The 20,682-nt window shown below is 43.2% G+C and overlaps 1 protein-coding gene across 1 annotated transcript; it reads left to right on the top strand.

Moving 5' to 3' along the window:
• Window positions 1-7,363: 7,363 nt before the first annotated feature.
• On the top strand, window positions 7,364-20,356 carry TBP (TATA-box binding protein; the record flags this gene model as incomplete). The annotated part of the gene is made up of 7 exons (XM_080700177.1): window positions 7,364-7,417; window positions 9,806-10,206; window positions 12,781-12,868; window positions 13,492-13,583; window positions 16,880-17,047; window positions 18,907-19,001; window positions 20,277-20,356. 7 exons carry the CDS (start codon window positions 7,364-7,366, stop codon window positions 20,354-20,356), a joined length of 978 nt encoding a protein of 325 aa, XP_080556303.1.
• Window positions 20,357-20,682: the final 326 nt, after the last annotated feature.

Consider the following 20,682-nt stretch of genomic DNA (forward strand, 5'->3'; position numbering starts at 1 on the left):
ATTATTAACCACTGTACTTAGTAAGTGCTCTGTCTGGAGACAAGAAGGCACTACCTGCCTAAGGAATAAGTTACTAGTCTTGGTAATACCAATAAGAACATACCAATAAGAAAACTGTATTTAAGGGCTGGGGTTGGAGAGGAGAGACAGAGTTATACTTTGGCCTTCTCCGGCACACTGCCCTTCAATTGCCTATTTCCTACTGACTTTTAATAGAGACTTGTTTAAGCTGCAACTGAGCCATTTATTATTTTAATTTCATGACTCAACATATCTATTTGAATCAAGAAAAAGAGCCCACAGTGCTCTTACAACTAACAACTTTGTACTTATTCAGGTCTCTTCATTAACAGTGCCAGATACTGCCGTGGATATGTATGGTGAGTTCACTGATGAGACAAAATATAAAGGAAACAATTAAGCAGCATTGCACAATAATATGCCTGGATGTCTCTTACAAAAACGAAGGTACTCTGGAGTTCAAGCATCAGGAAGCAGCCTGAGACAACTAAAGATGCCTCTAGTGACCACTGCGAGAAGAGTGCGTGAGATGTTAGAATTAAAACCTAAGTGAATTTCTTGAGCACAAGCTATCCGCTTACGTTTTTTCTCATCGTTCTGTGCGTTTGAAAGTTAGCTCCTTGAGAACAAGGCAAGAAATACCTGCTTGCCTTGTGCTAGGCATAGTTCATGCATTTGGTTATCAATCTCGCATCTCTTAAAGGCAAGTACTATTATTACTGAACTTCACACACCAAGAAACTGAAGTGGAGGCACTAGCTTGCCAAAGGCAATACGTCTGGTTGGCTTGAAAAAGGAAAAAAAAAAAAATCAACATTTAAAAATCACTATCGTTCCGGCATCTGGCAAGGACCAATGAGAAAAGGTTCGGGCAAGTCCGCCTCGCCCGGAACTGCGGAAAAACTCCGCCCCTAGTTTCCCTTAAGACCAACGCTGCAGAGACACCGGAAGTGACCACACTTTCCATGGCCGCCTCGTCGGCGCGCCTTACCGCTGAAGCCGGAAAAGAAGCTGGCGGAAGTGACATTATCAACCTGCGCCGGCGCTCTGTGGGGTCGAGGAGGGTAGCTGTGGCGGGCACCTCGGCCGCTTGCGGCTTAACTTTATTTCCGCGGGAGCGTTGTCGTCTCTGCAGTAGCTCCAGGTAACTTTTATCTTTTCCTCCTTTCTGAGGGCCTGGGCAGACATCACGATAGCTGGGGCGGAGGCGACGGCGGGGAAGAGAGCGGAATGGCGCGCGGCCCGGCGGGGACGTTCCTCTCGCCCGTGCCGTTGCCGCGCGCCCGCACCGGCGGTTCTGCCGCCTCGCTATCCCGCTCGCTGCGGCTGCGGCGGCGGCCGGCGGCCGGAGAGCTGGGGGTCGGCCGGCTAGCCCCGAGGGCGAGGCTGCCTCAGCGCTGCTTGTCAAAAGGCAGCCTCCCCGGCCTGCGCCTGCCCGCTCTGCTCCCTGCAGGGGCGGTTTTATAGAAAGTTGTGCTTGAAACTTTGAAGCATCTTGTCGGGAGTCTGAGACTTAGAGTGCTGTAGCGCTTAAGGTATAAACACAAGCCACTTTATACAAGTCTCCATCTCAGGGCTCAGGGCAGCATGGTGTCTTAAAACTCTGGGTAGGCTTTTATGAAAAAGATTATGCCTGAACTATCTAAAAGGCTCTGCAGAATTAATGCGGTCGCCCTCCCCCAATATCCCTCTTGATACTTCAGTTTCTAAAAGAAAAAGGCGTTTCGAACAGCTCCTTTCTAAGGATAAGCTAATGCAGCACTCGCTGTGTGGTTTTATGATACAGGTGAGGAGCGATGGTTTGTGCCTTTGCTGGGGGGATCAGCTCTGAATAGCTCGCCCAGTGCCCCCAACCTTAAGTAACCTACTGACTCTGTCTGTAGACTTTTGGTTTGCAAAATGATGATGATGATGATGATCTGGATCCACCAAAGGTTCTGAAAAACATGTAGCCATTTGCGGGGCTTTAAATTATTCCTTCATCACCTTTTGGCTCAACTATAACAATGACCCCGAAAGGGAACTTTTGGCCTCCAGTTTTCTCCTTTCACATATACGACCACACTCGTGCCAGTATAGATGTACTCATGTTGCACTCCAAAATCCTGTAATTGAAGCCGGGCGTGGTGTGCATGCTTGTAATCCCAGTGCTTGGGAGGCAAAGATAAGAGGATCGCACAGGTTCCAAGCCAGCCTCAGCTACTGAGTGAGGCTCTCAGCAACTTAGTGAGACCCTGTTTCCAAATAATGTCTAAAATAGGTCTGGGAGTATAGCCTGGAGGTAGAAGAGCCCCTGGGTTCCACCCCCGTTTACCCCCCCCCACATCTTGTAATTGTTCTTAGTGTTTATGTGATAACCTCTGAAGCATCTGATATTTTGACTCTCCTGCATCTGCTCTAATCTCTTGCAGTGCCCTTCCATACGATCACACCCAACTTGTCACTTGCACACTGCATGCACTTTCAGTCTTTGTCCTTTTGTGCTTCATTTCTGTTTTGCTTGAAGTGCTGATTCTCAAATTTCTCCTTGCTTTGGTGGACCCAAATTAGGTGGTTCCTGCTTTGTGAAGACACTGTCCTCTCTGTAGAATGCTTTATTTTAGTCTATATTGTCCTCACTCCAAAGAGTGTGCTCATTCATTCATGATTACATGCTGTATGCCAGGCACAGAGGTACAGAGATTTCAAAGACACACCTATTGTTGCTCTCAAGAATCATAGCAGGTTTGTGTCTCTCTTTATTGTGTTTACTAAGGCTCTCCCCCTCCGATACTGGGGATTGAACCCAGAGAATTCTACCTCTGAACTGTGCCCCCAGCCCTTCTATTTTGAAACAGAGTCCCGCTGTTTTGCTGAGAGTCTGGCTAAGTTGCTGAGGCTGGTCTTGAACCTGTGATCCTCCTATCTCAGCTTCCCAAATACTGGTGATTATAGGCATATACCACCATACTTGGCTTAGAATATCTTGTTAGGTGATACTGAATATTTGAAATGCAATACAATAGCTAAGATTTGTCCTGTGCTTACTATATTACTGGACACATTTTGATGTTAACTCATTTAATCAATCCTGTTTTGATTCAATCAGTTTTCATGATTTGAGTCTATCTGAACTGATTTTTTTAAAATGCTTTTAAAGCTTAATAGAGCACTTACCTAGCAAGTGTGGGTCCCAGATTTTGAACTTCTGCATTTTAAATAAAACAAAATAACAAAACCTTTTTAGCATTTACTGGATTCTTTCATTGGAAAGTAATTTCAGATGCATGGCCTATAAAAATAAATGATGAATAATGATTTAAGCTCAGGGAAGTGTTTTCTACCTCTAATCCTAATTGGGAGGCTGAAGCAGAAGGATTAAGTTTCAGGCCAGCCTGTATAATTTAGCGAGAAACTGAAATTAAAAAAGGGCTGGGAATATAACTCAGCCGTAGAACATTTGCCTAGTATATGCAAGGCCCTAGGTTCAATCCCCAGTACCACCCCCACACAAAAAAAGGACAATTTAAAACAAACCAGATACAGGCATGGTAAAAATACAATGTTTTATTTAATTTTTTGTTTTTGTTGTATCAGCTTCTTTTAGTCTCATTAAAGTAAAAGCTTAAACCAGGCATGGTGGGTGGCACACGCTTGTAATCCCAGCATTTTAGGAGGCTGAGACAGGAGGATCCAGGTTCATGGACAGCCTCAGCTCCTTAGTGAGGCCTTTTAGTGAGACCCTGTTTCAAAATAAATAATAAAAGCCGGGTGTGGTGGCGCACGCTTGTAATCCCTGCGCTTGGGAGGCAGAGACAGGAGGATCGCGCAGGTTCGAAGTCAGCCGCGCGTGCTGGCTTAGGAGACCCTGTTTCCAAATTTAAAAAATGTAAAAATAGGTCTGGGAGTGTAGCCCGGAGGTAGAAGGGCTTCCAGGAACCCCAGTACCACCAAAATAACAATAACAACAATAATAATAATAATAATAATAATAATAATAATAATAATAGAATAAAAAAAATCAGGCTGGGGGTCTAGCTTAGAGGCAGAATGCCCCTGGGTTGCATCCTCAGTACCACACACACACAAAAAGTAGAAGCTCAGAAATTGGGATTCTTGGTGTCACAGGCCTGTAATCCCAGTGCTTGGGAGGCTTAAACAGAATTGCAGGTGGGAAATCAGCCTTAGTAATTTATCCAGACTCTCGGCAACTTAGTGAGACCCTGTTTCAAAATAAAAAGTAAGATAGGAACCGGGCGTGGTGGCACGCCCTTGTAATCCCAGCATTCAGGAGGCTGAGACTAGAGGATCACAGTTTGCGGACAGCCTCAACTACTTAGTGAGACTCTCTGCAACTCAGTGAGACCCTATTTTAAAATAAAGAATAAAAAATAGGGCAGGGGGTGTACCTTGGAAGTCAAATGCCCCTGGATTCCATCCTCAGGCACACACACAAAAAAAAAAAAAAGAAGAAGAAAAATAAAAAGTAAGGTAGGCAGGGTTGTAGCTCAGAAGTAGAATGCCTCTGGATATAATTCCAGTACTACACACACACACACACACACACACACACACACACACACGTAGGAGCTCCATAAATAATTACAGTAAGGAATATTGGGTCTAATTCAGTGTTTTCATAACATTATGAAGACATTGAGAAGGGTGTAAAATTGAGTGGAATATTTAAAAAACATAACTTAGTCTAACAATACTGTGTATGCAATAATTAGTAAATGTTTTGCTTTGATAGCACAGTTTGCTTAGGAAGTAATTTTTTCTAGGTGTTTTTTCTCCAAAAGTTTTTTATTTACCTTTTTTTTTTTTTTTGGTGGTACTGGGGTTCCTGGAAACCCTTCTACCTCTGGGGTACACTCCCAGACCTATTTTTTTTATATATTTTTTGGAAACAGGGTCTCTTTAGACAGCACGGCTGGCTTCGAACCTGCATGATATGATCCTCCTGTCTCAGCCTCCCAAGCGCTGGGATTACAAGCATGCGCCACCATGCCTGACTTCCAAAAGTTTTTTAAATTTTTATTTATCGTATTTTTTTGTATTGAGGATTGAACCCAGGGATATTCTACCTCTGAGCTACGCCCCCAGCCCTATTTTATTTTTATGCTTATTTTTTACTTTTATTTACTTATTTATTTATTTTTGAGAAATGCAAGCCACACCCCCAGCCCTATTTTTTAATCTTATTTTGAAACAGAGTCACTAAATTGCAGAGGGCCTCACTCAGTAGCTAGGCTGGGGGCAAACCTGCGACCCTCCTTTCTCAGCCTCCTTTTAGCCTACTTCTTTACTTTGAAACAGGGTCTCACTAAGTATGGAGGGCTTCACTAAGTTGCTGAGACTGGCAGCTACAAATCTATGATCCTTCTGTCTCAGCTTTCAAGTGCTGGTATTGCAGGCATGCTCCACCAGGCCTGGCTCTCCAAAGTTGTTTGTTTGTTGTATGTGTGTGTGTGTGTTTCACTGGTGATTGAACCTAGAAGCATTCTATCTCTGAACTACACCCCCCCCCATACACTGGCACTGTTTTTTGTTTGTTTTTTTAAACAGTGTCTCACTGGGTTTCAGAGGGCCTCACTAAGGCTGAGGCTGGCCACACCTTTGATCCTCCTGTCTCAGCCTCTCAAGTACTGGGATGACAAATATACACTACTACACTCAGCCAGGGCTGTGTGTGTGTGTGTGTGTGTGTGTTATGTTGGGGTTGAAACCCATGGGCTTTCTACCTCTGGGCTATACCCCCAGACCTCTTCTATTTTTTATTTGAAAACGGCCTAAGTTGCTGAGAGCTTCACTAAGTAGCTGAGGCTGTCTGCGAACCGCGATCCTCCTGTCTTAGCCTTAGCCTTTCAAATGCTGGGATTACAAGTGTGCGCCACCATACTCGGTGGCCAAAAGTTTTTTCATCTTCTCACTTTGTAGTACTGGGGATGGAACCTAGGGGCTTTTCTACCTCTGGGCTATACCTCTGGCTTTGAACCTGTGCGATCCTCCTGTCTCAGCCTCCCAAGCACTGGGATTACAAGCGTGCGCCACCACGCCCAGCTGGCCAAAAGTTTTTACTGATGGTTATGACACTTTTTTTTTTTTTTTTTTTTTTGGTGTTGAGGATGAAACCCAGGAACATTCTACCTCTGAGCTATACCCCCAGTCCTATTTTTCATTCTTTATTTTGAAACAGGGTCTCACTAAGTTGCAGAGGGCCTCACTAAGTAGCTGAGGCTGGCTGCAAGACCGAGATCCACCCATATCAGCCTCCCGAGTGCTGGGATGTCAAGTGTGCCCACCAGTCCTGCATGACACCTCTATTTTTAGTATCATCAGAATATATAAATTGAACAAAACAGTTTTTGTTGGCAATTTTATTTGGAAACTGGGTCTATTAAGGCAGCGAGGCTGGCTTTGAACCTGCGCAATCCTCCTGTCTCAGCCTCCCAAGTGCGGGGATTACAAGCCTGCGCCACCACACCCAGCTACCTTCAGGTCTTTTAAAATTTTATTTATTTTATAGCCAGGTGTGGTGGTTCATCCCTGTAATCCCAGTACTTTTGGAAGGCTGAGACAGGAAGATCATAGGTTTTAGGACTGCCTCAGCAAGTAGTGAGACTCTCATCAAGTTCGTGATACCCATAGGGCTGGGGATATAGCCAAAATAAAGAAAATATAATTTTAAAAATTATATTTAGTTGTTCATTTACTTATTGATTTATTGGTACTGAGGATTGAATTCTGGGGCATTCTCCCTCCAAGCTACATCCTCAGCCCTTTATATTTTTTGTTTTTTGAGGCAGGATCTCACAATGTTGCTTAGAGTCTTGATAAGTTGCTGAGACTAGTCTTGAACTTGTGATCTTCCTCTTTGCCTCCCAAGTACTAGGGTTACAGACTTGTTCCACCATGCCCGGCTTTAAATTTTTTAAAATTTTTAACAGGGTCTCACTAAATTTCTGAGGGTAGCCTTGAACCTGTTATCATTCTGCCTCAGTCTCCCAAATACTGGTATTACAGGTGTGTACCACTATGCTTGTTTTTTTGTTGGTTATCCTGCATGCAGAGGAACCATGGAAAGAATAGATTTTAGGATTATAATGCAAAAAAAAGGTATTCGAGGATAGCGTGAGTGTGTGTGTGTGTGTGTGTGTGTATGTGTGTGTGTTAGCTTTCCCAAAACTGGTTATAAGACTGTGTAGGTTGCCTGTCACATTAAAGTCCAATTTTTTTTTTCCTCAGGGCGTATCACTGTTTCTTGGTGTGTGAAAATAACCCAGAGAACGGAGAAAGTTGCTTAGAAGAGTGTGCTGGGAATGCTCCAGGAAAAGACTGAGTACTGAAGAACGTGAGCACCATGGATCAGAACAACAGCCTACCCCCTTACGCTCAGGGCTTGGCCTCCCCCCAGGTAATGGAGCAGGAGGGAGTGATGGGAGGGCAGTCTTGCACACCGCACGAGCCTGCACAAAGGAAAGGGAGGGCTGTTGGACATCTGCTACTGAAAGTAGATTTTTACCGTTTTGAAGATTTCCTTGTTTTGTGAAGCATTCTGTTAGGCTTTAATAGATGTGATAGTGTTTTACTTGGGGAGTTTGGAAGCTAACTTATATATTTCTGTTTAACACACAATCTTTTGATAAACACTTATAAAAATGTTGCAAATGATTATGGGGTCTTTGTCTTTGAAAGTCACCATCAAATTATTTTCTAGTTTCAACTTTCATTTTTAAGTTAAAAATTCTAAGTCACATATCAGCTTTTCAAAAATTTAATTACTTCTATTGTGAGATACAATTTATATAATCAGTAGATAATTTCTTTTGACTGCCAGATAGTGCCCCTTTGTATGACTGTATCATCCTGTATGCATTCTCCAGTTTTCTTTGTTTTCAGCTTAGGGCTATTATAAATAAAGATACTGTAAACATTTGTGTACACTGTGTTTTTATTTATCTTGGGTAAATACTTATACTAGGTCAATGTAAGCATTTGTTTAACTTTTCTTTTTTCAGTACTGGGGGTGAAACCCAGGGGCTTTCTACCTCCGGGCTATACTCCCAGACCAATTTTTTAGACTTTATTTGGAAACAGGGTCTCACTATGTTCTGAGAGCCTCACTAAGTAGCTGAGGCTGGCTCCGAACCTGTGTAATCCTCCTGTCTCAGACTCCCAAGCGCAGGGATTACAAGCGTGCGCCACCACGCCCGGCTGCATTTGTTTAACTTTATAAGTAACAAAAACAAGGCAAAACCACCACCAGATTATTAGCCAAAGTGGCCATACCATTTTGGAGCTCAGCAGCAGTGGGAAGGGTTCTAGTTGTTCCACTTTCTCACTGGCCTTTTGGGCTGTTAGATGTTTTACTTGTCTCCAAAAAAACTTTTGTTTTTTTTTTTTTTTAGTAGTATTGTTTTTTTAATTTCTATTTTCCTGATGACTGATAATCCTGAGTGCTTTGTCAAGTGTTTATCGACCAATTACATATCTTCATTTCTAAAACATCCTTTACGTCTATTTTCTTTTTTCTCTCTTTTTTTTTTTCCTTGCTGTACTGGAATGGAATCCGTGGACATTCTGCCTCCAAGCTACACCCCCAGCCCTATATTTTATTCTTTATTTTGAAATAGGGTCTTACTGAGTAGCAAAGGGCCTCACTAAGTAGCTGAAGCTGTCCTCCTGTCTCAGCCTCCCAAATGCTGGGATTATACATGTGTGCCACCACACCCAACTCAAACAAATATTTTATGGAAATAAGCGATAGTTGAAATAGAGTGACAGCTGGACCATTAAGTCCATGATGTAGATTTTGCCCTCCTCTTGTATTTTTCCTGCTGCTAAGTTGGTGAAAAAGCATAAATGTTTTAGACATATTTATCTTATACTTCCTCCCAACAAAGTGATGGACATGAGGAAAAAAAATCATGGTTCCTTTTTGGATCTTACATGCATTTGAGAATTTAATGAAAGCTGTGGCCCCTCTTTACAGAAAATAGACACAAAACTGTTGCACATGCTGTTAGGAGACTTACAAAGTTGCTCTGAGCCTCTGTGGGCTCCATGGAGTATTGTCTCAGGGAAACATTGGGCTTAGTGTCAGGACATCTGCTAGTGAGACTTATGTTTCTGGGTAAATGTTTTATCTGGGCACTAATTTTTTATCTTTACATGGGAAGAATAGCTGTTTCTCTTTCCTAAAAGGGCTCCTGTGAGACTTAGATAAATTAATAAATATAACAACATCTACAAAAGTTTGGAAGTATTATAGAACATTATATTATTTGATAGATTTGTTGATTTATGCTTTTGGAAGAGCAAACAAACAACCTTTTTGAGCAGTAGTCTAATAATCGTCACTATGGTTGGTTGAAGACCACTTCGGTGTTTTCTATGTGGCTGTCGTGTGGACAGGCCTAGGGTGACTGTATAGGTAGTCATTCACACTAGGACAGATGCTTTGAGGGTGGAAGGCTGTACTGTAGCTGACCACAGCAACATGTGGTCACTCCAGTTAGCATACTCCTAATCATTTTAGACCATTATTATCTGCTAAACTTGCTTGAAAGGTTCATGTAAGAAGTAGTAGTTGCATTCCAAATCCTAACCCCTCATGTACTGTGTTAAGTATTAAAGAAGAAAGTGATGTGTCAAAGACAAGCAGGTTCTTACCTAAAAAACATTTCATAACCCGCTATACTCAGAAAATATGTTCCTTACACACCTCACCTGCTGTTCCCCCAGGCAAGGGCCAGAGATGCTCAATGCCAGCACTCTTACCTGTTCTCCTTGCTTTCCACAGAGTGCCATGACCCCCGGAATTCCCATCTTTAGTCCAATGATGCCTTATGGCACGGGGCTTACACCACAGCCCATTCAGAATACCAATAGCCTGTCTATTTTGGAAGAGCAACAAAGGCAGCAGCAGCAGCAGCAACAACAGCAACAGCAGCAACAGCAGCAGCAGCAGCAGCAACAGCAGCAGCAGGCAGTGGCCGTTGCAGCAGCAGCTCAACAATCGGCACCTCAGCAGACAGCACAGGGGGCCTCTGGGCAGGCCCCACAGCTCTTCCACTCACAGACTCTTACGACTGCACCCTTGCCGGGCACTACGCCCCTGTACCCGTCCCCCATGACCCCCATGACGCCCATCACCCCTGCCACACCAGCCTCTGAGAGCTCTGGGATTGTGCCGCAGCTGCAGTGAGTACTGATATTGGCGTCTCTTCCCTGTGCCAGAGGGGCCTGGAGCTATGGTGTCTGCCTTGGGGTGTGGGTGTGGGTGTGGGTCATTTTACACAAGAGAGCAGCACAGTGGTGATACCAGGCTTTCTCCTGATATAAGAGCCCCTAGTGTTCAAGCTGGTGCATTGCTGTTAGGGATATTTCCCTGCAGTGATTTGCTGGCACAGGCTGATGTTCTATGGGGCCAGTCACAGTTGGAACACGGTGTTCCTGGTTTCCTTTGTTTCTACTGTGAGGGATACATACAAATCTTTGAAGATCTGTTTCCTTTCCTTAAGGTGAAGAGCTTTTTTTTTGTCCTAAATGAGGTTTTCTACTTAAATGAAGTAGGGCCTACATGTAACAGGGTGGGTGGTTCAGAAAAAACTTTCTTCCTAAAAAAACCAGCAGATATTTCCAGATACCAGTCAATGAGCAGTATATAGCTTTTATTTCTAGGAACCTCATGGCCAAATTAAGGGTTATTTGTAATCATGACATGTCATTGGGCTTCTTTCCTCCTTTCCTACTCTGTTTAGACTTGGTGTTTCCTGTTTTCACTTAATTATCGTGTTATATAGTTGGTTGTCATTTGTAATCCATCTCTGGTCATTTTTGGAGGTAAGTGGTGTGTAATCAGAGATCCTGACTACCATCCAAGGCCTCAAATATTCCTTCTCTAGTTCTTTGTAACCCCACACAATTTCTATTTATTTATTTGTTTGTTTGTTTGTTTGTTTGTTCCATTTTATTTTTGTAGTACTGAGGATAGAACCCAGGGGCATTTACCTCTGAGCTACCCCCCAGTCCTATTTTTTATTCTTTATTTTGAAACAGGGTCTCACTAAATTGCAGAGGGCCTCACTAAGTAGCTGAGGCTGTTTGCAAACCAGATCCTCCTTTTTCAGCCTCCCAAGTACTGGGATTATAAGCGTGCATCACCATGCCTGGCTTTTATTAAAGTTTTCCACTATATGTTCTTGTATAAGTTATTCATGAAATGATTCAAAAACACTAAAGAATGAAAAGGGTCCTCTAAGCCCAGATGCTTATGATAATGCTATTTATCCTGATATACTGAGGCTAATTAGAAGAAAAAGTAGGTTTTGTTTTGTTTTGTTTTATTTGCGAGTCTGGGGGTGGAACCCAGGGGCATTCTACCTCCAGGCTACACCCCCTGCCCTAATTTTTTATTTTTATTTTGAAACAGAGTCTCACTAAGTTGTGGAGGGCCTCACTAAGTAGTTAAGGCTGTCTGTGAACTGCGATCCTTCTGTCTTAGCCTCCTGAATGCTGGGATTACAAGCATGTGCCACCACGCCTGGCCAAAAAAAAAAGCAGACTTTTTTCTTTTGCTAAAGAAAGCAAATTTTGTTCTTTCAAAGTTAACTTATTGTGAAAGGACTGAGAAAGTTTCTGTCTGCCTATTTTCTATTATATATGGTATATATGGTAACTTTTTTTTTTTCAATACTGGGAATAGAACCCAGGAGCATTCTACCTCTGAGCTACACCCCCAGCCCTGTTTTTAAATTTATTTTGAAACAGGATCTCACTGAGTTGCAAAGGGGCTCACTAAGTAGCTGAGGCTGTTCTCGAACCGCAATCCTCCTGTCTCAGCCTCCCAAATGCTGGGATTACAAGTGTGGGCCACAACGCCTGGTTTATATATGGTAACTTTTAGGAGTGAGCTGGTGTTAATTGTATTTCAGACCTCAGGGACAAGAGCCCAGGGTCAAGTGAAGACTCAGGTTATGGCTCTGGAGGCAGACCCAGGTTTTGGCCCTGCCATTGGGAACCATATGCATCCTAAGAACACCCCTGGAAGCCTCACAAAGTGTCTGAATGTGGTAATATTAGTAGTTAATAGCACATAGTACATTGGGAGTGCTAGGTGTGGTAATCTTTGTGAGATACATGGTGTGGTATTTGTTAAGTACTTCACAAACATCAGATTTTATTTTATTTTATTTTATTTATTTTTATGGTAATGGCAATAGAACTCAGGGCCATTCTACCTCCAAGCTACAACGTAGGCCTATTTTTTATTTATTTAATTTAATTTATTATTTATTTTGGTGGTACTAGGGGTAGAACCCAGAGGCTTTCTACCTCCGGGCTATACTCTCAGACCTATTTTATATTTTATTGGAAACAGGGTCTCACTAAGTTGCTGAGAGCCATACTAAGTAGCTGAGGCTGGCTTCAAACCCATGTGATCCTCCTGTCTCAGCCTCCCAAGCATGAGGATTACAAGTGTGCACCACCATGCCTGGCTTGTTCTCTATTTTTGAAACAAGGTTTCACTAAGTTGAGGAGGGCCTCACTAAGCTGATACTGTCCATGAACTGCAATCCTCCAGTCTTGGCCTCCATTCTCCAGTCTCAGCCTCCCGAATGTTGGGATTACAAGCATGCGCCACCATGCCCAGCATCATTAGCAGATTTTAAAAGTTAAAGCCAAGTGGAAGAATCAGACTCCTAGATCAGCATTTAATACTTCATGTATAACAGCTAAATAATTCATCACAATTTCTTTTCAAATTTCTTGCAGAAATATTGTATCCACAGTGAATCTTGGATGTAAACTTGACCTAAAGACCATTGCACTTCGTGCCCGAAATGCTGAGTATAATCCCAAGGTCAGAACTGTTTTTATGTTTTCAAACCATATCGTAAAACTGGAAGTTTCTTCTCATAGTTCCTGTGTCAGAAAGTTTGTGTTGTGCCTAAGTTTCTTGACATCAAAATGAGGATCTGGTGTACAATATGCATTTTTTTTATATTGAGTTAATAGAATAACTTCGATCAATTTGTATTTTATTGAGTATCTGCTATGTGTGATTCCCTGGGGTAACTTAATCATGAGGTGGGCCACATGAAGCTGGGCCGCATTTATTATGTCATTGACCACATAGATGGAATGCCATTATTTATGCTATTTGGCCAAGAGTTAATCATTGTTAAAATTGAATAATAAGAGCCGGCATGGTGGCGCACGCATGCACGCTTGGGATGCTGAGACAGGAGGACCACACAGGTTCAAGCCAGCCTTGTATAACTTAGTCACACTTGGCTAATTTGTTGCTGTTCCCTTGATACATGTGATGTAAGAGAATCCTGATGGGAATACAGGACAGAAATTTGGATAAATGTATGTACCAGGTTCTACCATTTAGTTATGATGTTCTTTGTACTTTCTAGTTCTCATGATGAAAACCAGAAGTTGGCTGACCTCATTAATGCTTCTCTTTGACCTTTTCAGAGGTTTGCTGCTGTGATCATGAGAATAAGGGAGCCACGGACCACAGCACTGATTTTCAGTTCTGGAAAAATGGTGTGCACAGGAGCCAAGAGGTAGTGAGGCATCCATCTTCTGGGCTGTGTGTTAAGGAAATGGGGGCATCTTGTGGTTTCTTAGCTATTCAGGTATACTGTGACATGTTATTATTGAAGTGGTTGGTTCCCATCACTTCAGACAGTATGGATTTAACTTCCTTAGAATCATTAATGAGTTTTAGACATATAGTGTTTATCGATATAGTTTAGTTGTATTTTATGTGTGATATAACATCAAACCATTAATAAAATGTAAAGAAGTTTGAAATCCCAGCACTTGGGAGGCTGAACCAGGAGGATCACTGGTTCCCTGCTGGCCTTAGCTACTTAGGTACTCTACAATTTAGTGAGACCCTGTTTTAAAAATAAAGAAAAAATAGGGCTAGGGGTATAGCTTGGAGGTAGAATGCCCCTGGGTTCTACCCCCAGTACTGCCCCCCCCCCAAAAAAAAAAAAACTGTAAAGAATTATATAACAAGCCATGGGTGGTGGTGCATGTTTATAATCCCAGTACTTGGGAGGCTGAGACAGGAGGATCACAGGTTCAAAGCCAGCCTCAGCAGCTTAGTGAAGCTCTTAGCAACTTAGTGAGGCCCTGTTTCCATATAAAACATAAAAAAATAGATCTGAGGATGTGTACTGGAGGTAGAAGGCACCTGGGTTCCATCTCCAGGACCACACACACACAAAAAGGGAAGAATTATATAACAAATTCTTGAAGAAATATTGAGTCTCAAAATGCTAAAGATGACGTGAGGCATTTCAGACCTTGCTGGGTCTGGCAGTATAGCAGTGGGCATACTGCTGCATGTGGGCCACAGACACAGGCTGCCCCTCACTGGAACTTGTTTTAATTGAGTGCTTGAGTTATATAGATCCTCAGTAATGCACTTCTATTTTGAAGTGACACTGCTTGTATTTTACATCCGTTTGGAGTGATTCTTTCTCAGTATTGGTTCCTTGGTTCCAGACTGTTTTAAACCTGGGTTGACAGAGCCCACATACTTGGTATAAGTTGAAAATTTTTTATAGGCCAAAAGAAAGATCAGTAGTATTAGCATGGTGAACTAAAATTTTAAAAATAAAAGACTAGATTGCAATTGGCAATTGCTGATGTCAACACATAGAGGACTGGATGTTTTGCTTATTCTGATTTTTTATTTTATTTTATTTTATTTTATTATTATTTTTTTTTTGTGGTACTGGGTTCCTGGAAGCCCTACTACCTCAGGGTTACACTCCTAGACCTATTTTATACTTTTTTATTTGGAAACAGGGTCTCTTAAGCCAGTGAGGCTGGCTTCGAACCTGCGTGATCCTCTTGTCTCTACCTCCCAAGCGCGGGGATTACAAGCGTGCGCCACCACACCTGGCCCTTATTCTAATTTTTTTTGTTTTGTTTTGTTTTTGTTTTTGTTTTTTGGTGGTACTGGGGGTGGAACCCAGAGGCTTTCTACCTCCGGGCTATACTCCCAGACCTTTTTTATATATTATTTGGAAACAGGGTCTCACTAAGTAGCTGAGGCTGGCTTTGAACCCGTGCGATCCTCCTGTCTCAGCCTCCCAAGCACGGGGATTACAAGCGTGTGCCACCACACCCGGCTTCTTATTCTGAATTTTAAAAATGTTTTTTAAGGGGAGTGGTGAGTTGGCCAGGGCCACCCTCCCCTCTCATGCCATTTTGGCATGGGGCTGTAACTATTTTCTGTATTTCTATTTTTTGTATTTCTATCTTTTTAATAAACTTCTTTAAATCTTCAAAAAAAAAATGCTTTTTAAGAAGGGAAGGCCAACTGGGTGTGATGGTGCACGCTTGTAATCCCAGCATTCAGGAGGCTGAGACCAGAGGATTGCATTTGTTCGGGGATTGCCTCAGCTACTTAGTGAGGCTCTCTGCAACTTAGTGAGACCCTGTTTCAAAATAAAGAATAAAAAACAAGCCGGGCATGGTGGTGCACGCTTGTAATCCCAGCATTCGGGAGGCTGAGACCAGAGGATCGCGGTTCAGGGACAGCCTCAGCTACTTAGTGAGGCCCTCCGTAACTCAGTGAGACCCGGTTTCAAAATAAAGAATAAAAAATAGGGCAGGGGGTGTAGCTCGGAGGTCAAATGCCCCTGGGTTCCACCCCCAGACCCACAAAAAAAAAAAAAAAGAATAAAATACAGAGCTGGGCGTGGTGGCACATGCTTGTAATCCCCGTGCTTGGGAGGCTGAGACAGGAGGATCGCACGGGTTCGAAGCCAGCCTCAGCTACTTAGTGAGGCTTTCAGCAACTTAGTGAGACCCTGTTTCCAAATAAAATATAAAAAAGGTCTGGGAGTATAGCCCAGAGGTAGAAAGCCTCTGGGTTCCACCCCTAGTATCACCAAAAAAAAAAAAAAAAGAAGAAGAATAAAAAACAGGGCAGAGGGTGTAACTTGGAGGTCGAATGCCCCTGGGTTCCATCCCCAGACCCGCCAAAAAAAAAAGGGGGAGGGAAGGCCATTAGTATGGACATGAGTTTTCAGCCTGTGTGCAGCTCTGTCCCTGGCATCTCCTCCTTGGCTGCAACATGCTGCAGAACCTGCTGGTGAGAAGCCTCTTGTTTTTCCCTGGATGGAACTTCAGGAACTTTTGGTTTATCAGTGGATGCCATTGTTTGTTTCTTCCCCAAGACTGACTTTATTCAATTTCTAGCCCTTTGTCCTAGAGCATCTGTTGACTGAATGTTGAATATCCAGTTGAGGGACTTTTTTTTTTTTTAATCAAGAACAGGTACCACAAATACATTTCTCTTCCTGGGTGGACGTCCTCCATCCAGGTGTAGTTACTTCTGTTGTTCCTAACCCCCTCACCCTTGAGTCGTGTTTTGTGGTCTGTCTGCATTCTGCTTTTCTTGCACACGCTTTCAGATGTTCAGTCATAGTGTTATCCAACAGTGATATTATAAGAATGGATAAGGGATGATAGGATTTGTGTGCACATCTTCAATAATGAATCTCATCAGGATTTTCCTATCAAGGTAAGTAGAAATTGACAGGCCAGAATGAAGGAATAGCAGCAATGGCAGTGATGAGTCTATGCTCCCATCCCTAAAACCCAGAGCTTTTAATAAACCGAGTGTGAGGCTGGTCATTTTGGTCGGCCTGCCGTTTTCTGTTAAGAACACAAGAATACTTTATAACAAAATTGTTAATGTGTGTTAATCTTTTCTCCTATTGGAAGGAGATTGGTCAGTTTACATTCTAAGTTTTCTAATTTGGACTTACTGTTATTTATCTAAATTATTTCATCTGACTTCAATACAAATAACTCACTTTTCCCCTTTCTCCAGTGAAGAACAGTCCAGACTAGCAGCAAGAAAATATGCCAGAGTTGTGCAGAAGTTGGGTTTTCCAGCTAAGTTCTTAGACTTCAAGATTCAGAACATGGTGGGTAGCTGTGATGTGAAGTTCCCCATAAGGTTGGAAGGCCTTGTGCTAACCCACCAGCAGTTCAGTAGGTAAGTCATAATGGGCTGGGGTTACTTTGGCAATGGCAATAGTTTACTTTTTTTGGGAGGGGGGCATGTTTGGGGATGGAACCCAAGGGTATTTGGCCTCCAAGCCACACCCCCTGCCCTATTTTTTATTCTTTATTTTGAAACAGGGTATCACTGAGTTGCAAAGAGCCTCACTAAGTAGCTGAGGCTCTCTGAGAACCTCCCATCTCAGCTTCCCAAATGCTGGGATTACAAGCGTGCGCCACCACGCCCGGCTCAATAGTTCACTTTTTAATTACACATCTATTTTGAAACAGGTTTCACTAAGTTGATGAAGGTCTCACTAAGTTTCTCAGGCTGGCCTCAATCCTGCAAGTACTGAGACTATAGGTATGTGCCACTATGCCCAGTCAGGCAGTAATTCACTTATAATTTACTTGAACACAGTTCTGTATAAAACACGTGCAGAATACTTAGTATGTAAACACAGGATATATTAAAAAATTGTTTGTATTGGACTTTTCCTGCTGTCCTCACCAGTCTCACTTCCCACATCACTTAGGGACACCCTGACTGCCCTCTATGGGAAGTAATTGTGCTCCACTTACATGTGCTTATCATTTTGTGGCTGAGCAAATACATTTTAATTGCATGAATCGAACAGCAATCTCCACATCACCTTTTCCTCCAGTTTGAATCTCTGCATCAATATCAGCACAGCGTGAAGTTGAGGGGTAGGAATGTTATTTTACTGCTCTCCCTTCATTTATTGGTTTGGGCTCATATGGCAGCCTATCACCACCTCTGCTCTCTGTGTAGACACATCAGCGCATCATGCCCATCTTGCCCCAGGGTTGCACATGCCCCTCTCACATGTGGCACACTCCCATGCCACTCTTCCTCAGATTCTCCTCATTTTTTCCTCTAGGTCAAATATGTAGACACACAGAGACAGATGTGGGAAACTAGGTTAGTCCATCCAGCATGCAGCATCCTTGGGAGTAAGTTCCTTCTCAGCTTAGCATCTAGTGTATCACTGGCTAAATCTCCTGGCCAAAGCTGACGGCTGGATAGTATTTCAGCTTAAGGAGGTGAGATGACGCTCAAAAGGCAAGCTGTCACAGCTTTAGAAGTACATGTGTAGGCGCTCACTTTTCCGGAGCGAATCTGGACGTGGACCAGAGGACAGATGTGCACATCTCATTACCCTAACCTCAGAAGATCCAGATTCCATAGAGACTGCCAGTACCAGGAGGAACTGGTGGTAGCTACAGCCCTCGAGTGTGGGCAATGAGTCAGCCTAGTGTGGCCAGACTCCTTGCTGATCCAGAGCCCTGTGCTTGACACTTTATTTATCTCTCTCTCTCTCTCTCTCTATTTTTTTGGTGGTACTGAGGATGGAACCCAGAGGCTTTCTACTTCTGGGCTATACTCCCAGACCCATTTTATATTTTATTTGGAAACAGGGTCTCACTAAGTTGCTGAGAGCCTCACTAAGTAGCTGAGGCTGGCTTCGAAACTACGCAATCCTCCTGTCTCAGCCTCCCAAGCGCAGGGATTATAAGTGTGTGCCACCACGTCCGGCTCTATTTATTTTTACCGTACTGGGGATGGAGCCCAGGGGCATTCTACCTCTGAGCTACACCCCCAGCCCTGGTTTTTATCCTTTAATTTGAAACAGGTCTCTCACTGAGTTGCAAAGGGCGTAAGTAGCTGAGGCTGCCCGCAAACTGCGATCCTCCTGTCTCAGCCTCTCAAATGCTGGGGTTATAAGCATGTGCCACCACACCTGGTATTGCTCTCGTATAGGTCCTCATTTTATCTAAAAAAACATGGGAAGTTCACAGTTGCTAAGCTTGTTTTTGCCATTTTCCCTCTAGTTATGAGCCAGAGTTATTTCCTGGATTAATCTACAGAATGATCAAACCCAGAATTGTTCTCCTTATTTTTGTTTCTGGAAAAGTTGTATTAACAGGTAAGTCATAATGGGAAGTAGTATATGAGATCTCTATTTTTGGGGGGGGGGGGCACTGAGGATAGAACCCAGGGGCATTCTACCTCCAAGTGACATCCCCAGCCCTATTTTTTATTACTTTTTTTTGAAACAGGGTCTCGCTGAGTTGCAGAGGGCCTCACTATGTAGTTGAGGCTGGCGCTATCCTCCTGTCTCAGCCTCCTAAATGTTGGGATTACAAGTGTGTGCCACCACGCCCAGCAAATCTGTAAAATTTAAGGATGACAGTTCCTAAGTCCTGAAAAGAAACATTGTTGGACAGTTGGCTGACAACTGTATACAAAGGCCTTACCCCTTTTTCTTTTTTTCTCCCACCCTAACCCTGGTGAGAAACCGACCCTCTGGAGGGAAAAAGTAGGAGCAGAAGAGTAATTTTCAGCTTGAGCATGCCTGAGCATGGCAGTGGGGTGGGAGAGGTATACTGATGTGGTATTTTCTGTTGCAATCTGCCCTCTGAAGCTTAGGGTTTGTTGTCAATGCCATTTTGAAACAAGTGAAGATTCAAAGAGCTTAGGTGCAGGCAATTGAGAAAAGAAGGTTCCATTGTTCTCTCTGCTGCCTCACTGGGTTATGTCTTAGCTGGGATCCTAGTGCAGGACTGTGTGCCATACAAGCTGGGAGGGGAAACTGGAGTCAATTATGTTCATTGTCTTTATAATTTAAGAAGTCATTTTAATACAATACTGTTTTAAAAATAAAACTAGAAGCTGGGCATGGTGGCACACACTTGTAATCCCAGCATTTGGGAGGCTGAGACAGGAGGATCGTGGTTCGTGGACAGCCTCAGCTACTTAATGAGGTCTTCTGCAACGCAGTGAGACCTTGTTTCAAAATAATATAAAAAAATAGGACTGGGGGTGTAGCTCAGAGGCAGAATGCCCCAGCATTGCAAAATAAATAAATAAATAAAAACTAAAACTAGAGCCAGGTGTGGTGGCGCACGCTTGTAATCCCAGCATTCAGGAGGCAGAGGTAGGAGGATCACCCGTCAGTGGCCAGTCTCAGCTACGTAGTGAGGCCCTGTTTCAAAATATGGAATAAAAAATAGGGCTGGGGCTGTAGCTCAGAAAACTAGGGTTATAACAAGGGTCTCTACCAGTAATGTCTTGGTGCCTATGTCAGCTAACCTACCTGGGTGTGGAGAAAACTGTCTTGCAGTGTTGAGATGATTTTACTTTCTTACTATGCTAAGAAATGCCAGCCTTACACTCAGCTCTGCTCCACGTGTCTTTGTAGGTGCTAAAGTCAGAGCGGAAATATATGAAGCATTTGAGAACATCTACCCCATTCTAAAGGGGTTCCGGAAGACGGCGTAGTGACTGTCATCACTCTGCCCCCCCTCCCCATTTTTAAACAAATCAGCTTTGGTACCTTGACTGGTGGTGTTCTAAGAAGACACTGCCTAGCTGGGACCCATCCACCATCAGGCAGCACTCTGCCTTCAAGGTCCCGCGGGACGCCAGGAAGGGCCATTTGTTCTGCACTGAGAACACCCCGCAGCATCACTGTGAGTGACTCCTACCATGCTGCTATTTGGGCAGCGCTGCCCACTTATTTATATTTAGACTTTAAGTACTGCTGTTGACAACTCTGTTGGTTGGTTTAAGGGACAAAAAAAATTTAAGTGTTAAAGCCACCTGTA

Source organism: Muscardinus avellanarius, assembly GCF_963383645.1.
Source record: "Muscardinus avellanarius genome assembly, chromosome: 8".
In the NCBI taxonomy this organism is placed as follows: Eukaryota; Metazoa; Chordata; class Mammalia; order Rodentia; family Gliridae; genus Muscardinus; species Muscardinus avellanarius.